Source organism: Oncorhynchus mykiss, chromosome 29 (assembly GCF_057628025.1).
Source record: "Oncorhynchus mykiss isolate SJ-2025 chromosome 29, ASM5762802v1, whole genome shotgun sequence".
NCBI classification, from domain to species: domain Eukaryota; kingdom Metazoa; phylum Chordata; class Actinopteri; order Salmoniformes; family Salmonidae; genus Oncorhynchus; species Oncorhynchus mykiss.
Window position 1 is genome coordinate 38,666,826 of NC_143050.1, and position 10,675 is coordinate 38,677,500.

Sequence of the window (10,675 nt, forward strand, 5' to 3'; positions counted from 1 at the left end):
TGGCTTCGGGAGAAGTCTCAATGTCTTTGAGAGGGCCAGCCAGAGCGCCCGGACTTGAACCCGATCTAACATCTCTGGAGAGACATGAAAATAGCTGTGCAGTAACGCTCCACATCCAACCTCACAGAGCTTGAGAGGATCTTCAGAGAAGAATGGGAGAAACTCCCCAAATACAGGTGTGCCAAGCTTGTAGCGTCATATCCAAGAAGACTCGAGGCTGTAATCGCTGCCAAAGGTGTTCAACAAAGTACTGAGTAAAGGGTCTGAATACTTATAGAAATGTGATATTTCTGTTTTAATTTGTAATAAATTAGCAAAAAAATCTAAATGTTTTTGCTTTGTCGTTATGGGGTATTTGGTGTATATTTGAGGAAAAAACTATTTAATCAATTCAATTTAATCAATTGTAGAATAAGGCTGTAATGTAACAAAATGTGGAAAAAGTCAAGGCGTCTGAATACTTTCCAAATGCACTGTATGTATGGAAAAGCAGAGATGTCTTAAAACATTCTCACTCATGACCTCTAGATGGAATAGCAAGCACAGTTATGAGGGTTCCCCTCACTTATAGAGCACCACAGTGGAGGTGTCGTATCCATATCCAGCTTCTACCACCAAGCTATAAGACTGCAGAGCAATTAATCAAATTGTGGTCATATACCATTTTCTTTTAGCAGATGTTAATGTGGGCGTAGCGAAATGTGCAGTAGTATCTAACAATGCAGTAGTATCTAACAATTCTTAATAATACATACAAATATAAAAGTAAAAGAATGGAATTAGTAAATATATAAATATTATGATGAGCAATGTTGGCGTGGCATTGACTAAAATACAGTAGAATTGAATACAGTTTATGAGATAAGAAAAATAGTATGTAAACATAATTAAAATGACTAGCGTTCTATTATTAAAGCGGCCAGTGATTCCATGTCTATGTATATAGGGCAGTAGCCTCTAAGGTGCAGGGTTGAGTAAGCGGGTGGTAGCCGACTAGTGACGGCTATTTAACAGTCTGATGGCCTTGAGATAGAAGCTGTTTTTCAGTCTCTCGGTCCCAGCTTTAATGCACCTGTACTGACCTTGCCTTGTGAATGATAGCGGGGTGAACAGGCAGTGGCTCGGGTGGTTGTCTTTGATCTTTTTGGCCTTCCCGTGACATCGGGTGCTGTGGGTGTCCTGGAGGGCAGGCAATGTGCCACCGGTGATGTGTTGGGCAGACTGCACCACCCTCTGGAGAGCCCTGTGGTTTCGGGCAGTGTAGTTGCCGTACCAAGCGGTGAGACATCAAGACAGGATGCTCTCAATTGTGCACATGTAAAAGTTTGTGAGGGTCTTAGGGGCCAAGACAAATTTCTTCAGCCTACTGAGGTTGAAGAGGTACTGTTGCACCTTCCTCCGCACACTGTCTGTGTGGGTGGACCATTTCAGATTGTCAGTGATGTGTATGCCGAGGAACTTGAAGCTTTCCACCTTCTCCACTGTGGTCCAATCGAGGTGGATAGAGGCATGCTCCCTCTGCTGTTTCCTGAAGTCCATGATTAGCTCTTTCGTTTTGTTGAGAGGTAATTTTCCTGGCACCACTCCGCCAGGGCCCTCACCTCCTAACTGTAGGCTTTCTGGTTATTGTTCAGTAATCAGGTCTGCTACTGTTGTGTCGTCTGCAAACTTGAAGATTGAGTTGGAGGTGTGTGTGGCCACAGAGTCATGGGTGAACAGGGAATACAGGAGGGGGCTGAGCACACACCCTTGTGTTGAGGAACAGAAAAGCGGAGGTGTTTGTTTCCTACCTTTACCACCTGGGGGCGGCCAGTCAGGAAGTCCAGAACCCTGTTGCACTGGGCGGGGTTCAGAACTAGAGTCCTAATGATGAGCTTGAAGGGTACTATAGTGTTGAAGGCTGAGCTATAGACAATGAACAGCATTCTTACGTAGGTATTCCTCTTGTGGGAATGGGCAGATGGGACAGGGCAGTGTTCAGGGCGATGGCATCGTCTGTGGATCTATTGGGGCGGTATGCAAATTGAAGTGGGTCTAGGGTGTCAGGTAAGGTAGAGGTGATATGAACCTTAACTAGTCTCTCAAAGCACTCCATGATGACAGAAGTGAGTGCTATGGAGCGATAGTCATTTAGTTCAGTTACCTTTGCTTTCTTAGGTACAAGAACAATGGTGGACATCTTGAAGCAAGTGAAGACAGCAGACTGGGATAGGAAGAGATTGAATATGTCCGTAAATACTCCAGCCAACTGGTCTGAGCATGCTATGAGGACGCAGTTAGGGATGCCGTCTGGGCCGGCAGCCTTGAGAGGGTTAACACGCCTAAATGTCTTACTCAAGTCAGCCACGGAGAATGAGAGCCCACTGTCCTTGGTAGCGAGCAGTGTCGGTAACACTGTCTTATCCTCAAAGCGGGCGAAGAAGGTGTTTAGCTTGTCCGAAAGCAAGACGCTGGTGTCCGCAACGTGGCTGGTTTTCCCTCTGTAGTCCATGATTGTCTGTAGACCCTGCCACATACGTCTTGTGTCTGAACTGTTGAATTGCGACTCCACTTTGTCTCTGTATTGACATTTTGCCTGTTCGATTACCTTACAGAGGGAATAACTACGCTGTTTTATTCGACCATATTCCCAGTCACCTTGCCATGGCTAAATGCGATGGTTTGTGCTTTCAGTTTTGCGCGAATGCTGCCATCTATCCCTGGTTTCTGGTTTGGGTAAGTTTTAATAGTCACAGTGGGAACAACATCCCCTATATCCCCTGTGATCTCAGTCACCGTGTCCGTGTATATGTCAATATTATTCTCAGAGGCTACCAAGAACATATCCCAGTCCGCGTGATCAAAACAATCTTGAAGCATGGATTTCGATTGGTCAGACCAGAGTTGAATAGACCTTAGCATGGGTACTTCCTCTTTGAGTTTCTGGCAATAGGAAGGGAGAAGCAAAATGGAGTCGTGATCTGATTTGCCGAAGGGAGGTCGGGGGCGGGCCTTGTAGGCATTTAGAAAGGGGAAGTAGCAGGGATCGAGTGTTTTACCAGAGCAAGTACTACAGTCAATGTGTTGATAGAACTTCGGTAGCGTTTTCCTCAAATTTGCTTTGTTAAAATCCCTAGCTACAATAAATGCGACCTCAGGATATGTGGTTTCCAGTTTGCATAAAGTCCAGTCTAGTTCATTGATGGCCGTCGTGGTATTGACTTGAGGAGGAATATACAAGGCTTCAACTATAACTGAAGATAATTATCTTGGGAGGTAGCATTTGATTGTGAGGTATTCTAGGTGGGGTAAACAAGGTCGGGTGAACAAAAGGACTTTAGTTTCTGTATGTTATCACAATCACACCATGAGTTGTTAATCATGAAACATACACCACGCCCTTCTTCTTCCCGGAGAGTTCTTTATTCCTGTCTGCACAATGTACTGAGAACCCAGCTGGCTGTATGGATGGGGACAGTATATCCCGAGAGAGCCATGATTCTGTGAAACATAGTATTTTACAGTCCCTGATGTCTCTCTGGAAGGAGACATTAAAGCTCATCTACTTTAATGTCCAGAGACCGAACATTAGCGAGTAATATACTCGGAAGTGGTGAATGACGTGCACGCCTCCTGAGTCGGACTAGAAGTCCATTCCAAATACATCTTCTAAATTGGCGGCATCTTGGAGCAGGCTCTATAATAAGTTAAATTGCCCTGGGGGTATAAACAAAGGATCCAATACGGGAAAATCGTATTCCTGGTTGTAATGCTGGTGATTTACCATCACTCTGATATCCAAAAGTTTTTTCTGGCTGTATGTAATAACACCCCCAAAAATTCTGGGCTAATTATGTAAGAAATAACACACTAGCTTAGGAGCTAGAAGCAGAGCTGCCATGTCTGTCGGTGCCATCTTGCTATATTTACCACCCAGACTATTTGCATTGACCCCCCCCCCTTGTATATGCATAGTAACTTTACCTCTACCTACATGTACATATTACCTTGACTAACCTGTACCCCTGTATTTAGCCTCATTATTGTTATTAGTTTATTTAGTAAATGTTATCTTAACTCTATCTTCTTAATTGTTAGTTAAGGGCTTGTAATTAAGCATTTCATGGTAAGGTCTCCTGCAGACTCCTCCGGTTCTGTCCACCAGTGTCAACATCGCGGAGAACGACCTTATCCAGTCTGGTGCAAGTGTAGCACATGGGGATGAGTGAAACTTAATCCTCAGCCTGAAGTGTCCCCACTTGTGCCAGTGAATAGCTGAAGTGGCCATTTTTTTATCTTCAGTAAACCTTTTTTTGCATTTAATTTGAACATGTTTTGAATCTTAATTGGAACCACAATACAGGTTCACTTTCATAGTCACTTTACAGATATAGGTTTATCATCAAATGTCATAGAATTAAAATAAAATAATTTTTCATTGGTCACATACACATATTCAGCAGATGTTATTGTGGGTGTAGAGAAATGCTTGTTGGAGCTAGAAGCAGAACTGCTATATCTGTTGGCGCCATCTTTCAACCACAAATGCAGGGGTTTAGCTGTTCAACTTCAGTACTTGTCAATTAATCACTGATTGACTTTGAACTCAGAAGTAAGACAACAGGGGCAAAGATGGATGTTCTGGAACATGTTAATGTGGGAATATTGAAAACATGTGGCAACAACGACATTCTGTTACAATGTAACTACAATCAGCTGTCAGCACATTTTCCTGATAATTACACGTGATCTGACAAGAGGAAGACTGACCCACACAGATAGCTGGAGACTTTTCAAAATAGTTGTGCTGTTCCTTTCGTGCACCAACAAATTACTTCAAAATATCTGTACTGTCTCTTTAAATGTTGTGGTTAAACAAACAGGAGCTTCCGGGTTAAATAGAAAGCAGCACAGCATCGGTAACCGCGTTTTGTGAGTGTTGAAAACTCAATATATCCAGCCACATATTCAATAAAAAGCATTTGATGAAGAATGAATAACAATTGAGGTTAACGGTTAAACGTTAGCTATATGATAGCCAGTTACTATCTAGCTAACATTCAAACATTAGCTTGCTAGTTAGCTATAGTAACTCACTTTCCACGCTAACCAATTCAATGTGAACAAACCTGCCTTTTTGACATTCCAAACATACGATTAGAAGTCTCAAGTGTCTGTCAGCAGTAGCGAGTTATTTGCAAGCAGAGAGGTTTCACAATTCTACAGTAACGTTACAGATAATTGACTCATTTCTGTAAAATATGGCTTCGTTCGGCTGGAAAAGGAAAGTGGGCGAGCGGGTGTCCAAGGCAGCGGTGCAGCAGTTTGAAGCCGCAGCGGAGAAGCCGGAGGAAGATGGAGTAGGCAAAGAGGACGAGGTGGACTGGCTTTATGCTATCAAGCGGCGCCGGGAGGTCCTGCTGGAGGACTGCGCTGCCAAAAGCAAGAGACTAAAGGAGGAAGGGGTGGTGCTGGCACAAGAGGGCAGGTGAGGGTGACCGCCTTGTTCATGGTCCTGATGTTCTTACATTTTGGCAGGAGTGCAAATTCAGGCTAGGTAGCTATAAAAGCAAACTTTGTGGCAATGTCAAATTTAATACAGTTGTCTGTCACCCTTGGGCTGCACGTCATCCTATCTGTACAACAAAACCTGCCATATAATAGGACCCAGAGAGGGATGGACAGATTGTGTGTCCAGGAAATGTTCCATTTCCGGCCATTTACTAATCTGTTTTTTTGACACGCTCACGCCCAGATGTTTAGGAGTATTCCTCAGCATGCAGACCACACACACAGTCACTCAGACTCCACTGATATCCCCTATGGCTGTGTACCATTTTGGAACCGCCACAAAATGCTGCAGAAGTGCCTGTAAGTGACAGACTGGTGCCAGGGCCTGTGGAAAATGGCTCTCTGCCTTCAAGTTAAGTTTTATTGTCACGTGCAGTGAAATGCTCTTCTTGCGAGCTCTTTCCCAACAATGCAGTAATCAATATCTGTAGTACTATTAAAAAAAGTAGGAACAAAAACACATGAGAGATAGAAATAAACAGAACATGAGTAAGTAAGTAAGCTATAAACAGGGTCAGTGCCAATACCATATTTACAATGTGCAAGGATACTAGAGTGGTAGGGCTGTTGCGGTGACCATATTACTGCCACTCCGACAGCCATTAGTCATGACCACAGTCAAATTCTACAGTGTCACGGTAATCTCCTTTTATGCGCTCTGGACATGTGTATTGGTAGTACCCATCTCGCTAACAAGCTTCAGGACACTAATGGCCTGCTCCTCAGTGCTCTATTGTCCCTCTATCCACTCTGACATCATTGCAAATGCAATCTAAAATCGTATCATGCTTTTAAAACTCAACCATTAGGCTCCATTATTTTATTTTTTTACATCACTGTGGTGATCAATTTGAAGAAAGAAGTTAAACAACAGGTTGAAACTGAGTGGGAAACAGTTGTTGTGGATGTTGTTATGAAGCCAAACACAATGAAATGGACAGTGCTTTCTACGGGGACTATTAATTCAAAGCATTTAAGACATTGCATGTAGAACACCCATACACTTATACATACAGGTCTAAAGAAACATATTTTTCATATGTTTTAATTTGTAAGACATTAAAGTTCATCATTCACAACTAAATTTGCCAAATAATTATAAATCTACCATATAGGACCTGTTTGAAATGATCACTTTTGCGCTCAACATAGCCTCTTCATATATGCGCACTCGCTCCGGGATGGGGAAAAAAATCCTTTCTATTTTATTCAGCTAAGTTCAATGATATTATTACATAAAATCATGTAATATAAAATAATGACATGGGACTTATAAGCACATCTTATCAGCTAAATGAACTAGCCTACAGCCTATGGCATGGCACATGGGCTACTGTATGTTATCTGGCTGACTCCTAGCCTATTCGGTTCTTCTGAAATACTTTTTCTTCATATCATAATGTTTCTTCATAACTGCCTAAAATAAATGATGGATTTATTGTGATTGTGTGTATAAAATGGATTTATCTAAGTCAAGATGTTCCAAATGTCTTCTATGTGTGGAGGCCTGAAGATGCTAAACATGGTTATGTTAATTAATGGTTCCAGGGTGTGTTCCATTCCTACGATTAGTATTGACATTTTCCACCGAAAACATTCGCTGCTTCTACATTTTAGTGGCTGCAAAAAGTAGAGACCCCGTAGCATGGGCTCAGTTTTGCCACCGATGGTTGGGGGAAAAAAACAAAAAACAAATTTGAATCAACGGCTAAGCACTGTCAATGTACTGCTTGAAGCCAATGAGGGTTTTTCCCCAACCATTTTACGAGGCCTCTGCTTTTTATATCCACGAGATCAGGGCTCTCCAACCCTGTTCCTGGAGAGCTTACCCTCCTGTAGGTTTTTGCTCCAACCCCAGTTGTAACTGACCTGATTCAGCTTATCAAGCAGGTAATTATTAGTCAGGTGCGCTTGATTAGGGTTAAAGTGAAAACCTACAGGACGCTAGTTCTCCAGGAACAGGGTTGTGGAGCCCTTCACTAGATGGAGAAGAAGCGATGGACTAGGCTGCGATGTAGTGATGTACTAGGCTGTCCGCACCATCTTCTGTAGAAGCATGCGATCGAAGGTGGTGCAGTTGACATACCAAGCAGTGATGTAGCCAGTCAAGATGCTCTCAATTGTGCAGCTTCAGAACATTGAGGATTTAAGGGCTCATGCCCATAGAGAATGATACAGGCCTCTAGTGGCCAAAAGGCTGGATTAGAATGGGCAGCGCCACTGAGGATTTCCACCATTTTATTGTAGTCAACTGCCTTGATGACAGCTTTGCACACTCTTGGCATTCTCTCAATCAGCTTCAGCTGGAATGCTTTTTCAACCGTCTTGAAGGTCTTCCCACATATGCTGAGCGGTCCTACTCATCCCAAACCATCTCAATTGGGTTGAGGTCGGGTGATTGTGGGGGCCAGGCCATCTGATGCAGCACTCCATCACTCTCCTTATTGGTCAAATAGCCCATACACAGTTTGGAGGTGTGTTGGGTTATTGTCCTGTTGAAATGATGGGATGTTGTATTGCTGCAAAATTCTTTAGTATCCATTCTGGTTAAGTGTGCCTTGAATTCTAAATAAATCACAGACCGTGTCACCAGCAAAGCACCATCACACCACCACCTCCTCCATGCTTCACGGTGGGAACCACACATGCAGAGATTATGACATGCAGTCGCTTCTTCTTATTGGTGTCCTTTAGTAGTGGGTTCTTTGCAGCAATTCGACCATGAAGGCTTGATTCGCGCAGTCTCCTCTGAACAGTTGATGTTGAGATGTTTCTGTTACTTGAACTCTGAAGCATTTATTTGGGCTGCAATTTCTGAGGCTGGTAACCTCAGATCAATGTATCCTCTGCAGCAGAGTTAACTCTAGCAGTCCTCATAAGAGCCAGTTTCATCATAGTTGGTTTTTGCGACTGCACTTGAAGAAACTTTCAAAGTTAGACATTTTCCGTATTGACTGACCATCATGTCTTAAAGTTATGGCTTCAATGTATGGGTTCAATGACATACAACACTCCTTCCGTGGCCTCCAACTTCTTTTAAATGCCAGTAAAACTAAATGCATGCTCTTCAACCGATCGCTGCCACACCCGCCCGCCCGACTAGCATCACTGTGTCTCACTGAAGTTCGAGATATATCTCCCTCACTAACTTTAAACATCAGCCGTCAGATCAGCTTACCGATTGCTGCAGCTGTACACAGCCCATCTGTAAATAGCCCATCCAACCAACCACCTACCTCATCCCCGTATTTGTTTTTGTTTTTTTGCTCTTTTGCACACCAGTACTTCTACTTGCACATCCTCATCTGCACATCTATCACTCCAGTGTTAATTGCTAAATTGTAATTACTTCGCCACTATGGCCTTTTTATTTCCTTAACTTCTTACTTCATTTGCACACACTGTATACAGATTTTTCTATTGTGTTATTGACTGTACGTTTGTTTATCCCATGTGTAACTGTTGTTTTGTCGCACTGCTTTGCTTTATCTTGGCCAGGTCGCAGTTGTAAATTAGCACTTGTTCTCAACTGGCCTACCTGGTTAAATAAATGTGAAATAAAAAAATTTAAAAAATAAAAAATGATGGACTGTCGTTTCTCTTTGCTTATTTGAGCTGATCTTGTCATAATATGGACTTGGTCTTTTACCAAATAGGGCCATCTTCCGTATACCACCCCTACCTTGTCGCAACACAACTGATTGGTTCAAACACATTAAGAAGGAAATAAATTCCACAAATGTCCTTTTAATAAGGCACACCTGTTAATTGAAATGGATTTATGTTGACTGCCTCATGAAGCTGGTTGAGTGAATGCCAAGGGTGCAAAACTGTCATCAAGGCTAAGGGTGTCTACTTTGAAGAATCTCAAATTTAAAATATATTTTGATTTGTTTAGCACTTTTTTGGAGTTACTACATGATTCCAAATGTGTTATTTCATAGTTGTGGTCTACACTATTATTCTACAATGTAGAAAATAGTAAAAATAAAGAAAAACCCTTGAATGAGTAGGTGTCCAAACTTTTGGCTGGTCCTGTATATTTTGATAGACCAAAGTATCAGCTGTCATACCATAAATGAAAACACCTCCTAATTATACTTTTTCTCTCATAAAATGCAACTTTCTGGACTTATGTAAACTCTGTCAGACACCATAAAAGGCATTTCATTTTTACAATTATTGTCCAACAAGTGTTTAAAGGCCTTGATTAATTCTAGCATCAACACAAATCTCCATATTTATTTTGTTTGTTTTGTTTTATAGCATTTGTATGCGCCAGGGATCGTCTAAGACCAGTCACCCAGACAGGTGATGAAACTGAGGAGTATTTCTGTCTGTGATAAAACACCTTCGTGGGGGAAAAACTCATTCTGATTGGCTGGGCCTGGCTCCCCATGGCTGTGCCCCTGCCCATTCATGTGAAATCCATAGATTAGGGCCTAATGAATGAATTTCAATTGATTATCCTTATATGAACTGTAACTCAGTAAAATTGTTAATTGTTGCATGTTGCGTTTTATATATATATATATTTTTCAGTAAAATTTGATCCCCTTGCCTTCTGTTTACATGACAGGATTTTACTCAGAATTAACAGAGAACAGCAGCTTCTGGAAATAATCAATGCTGGCCTTCTGGAAGTAGATTCTGGAAGTAATCACTTCTAATAAATATACAGTGAGTGTACAAAACAATAGGAACACCTGCTCTTTCCATGACTAAAGCCCTATTCTCACGGTACTAGTATTACTATAGAACGTTGATTATGCAATCATTACCCCAGCATGTCTGTTTTTCCAGTGGATGATTCGTACGGGATTTGTTTTACCAAAACTGCCCCTGGAATAATTGTTTTTTTTCCTCATTCACAATTGACCGTTATGACGGAAGCCTGGAGGCTCTTCTAGGTGTGAAGATATTTAAAATGTTTAAGGATAGGCTGATATTGACCTGATGACCTTCAGTTTGGAGAAAGTCAAAATAATAGTGTTTATCAATAAGAACCATGAACTGTAACCTATGCAGACATTTAATGACCTGACGGATTTGAAATTCATAAATTAATTGGCACAATATCATCCACGCCATCTTTCAAAAGAGAAGTATGGCATGAGGCAAGTTG

General features: G+C 41.9%; 1 protein-coding gene across 2 annotated transcripts in view; it reads left to right on the plus strand.

Annotated features, from left to right (window-relative positions):
- Positions 1-4,956: 4,956 nt before the first annotated feature.
- The window catches only part of ttc33 (tetratricopeptide repeat domain 33), a 65,849-nt gene continuing 60,130 nt past the window's right edge, over positions 4,957-10,675 (plus strand). The window contains exon 1 of one of the 2 annotated variants that reach the window (XM_021590585.3): positions 4,957-5,467. In XM_021590585.3, the coding sequence (XP_021446260.3) occupies positions 5,241-5,467 (227 nt within the window). In that variant the 5' untranslated portion in view covers positions 4,957-5,240. The remainder of the gene's footprint in view (positions 5,468-10,675) is intronic. The other variant, XM_090227127.1, reaches the window with a different exon arrangement.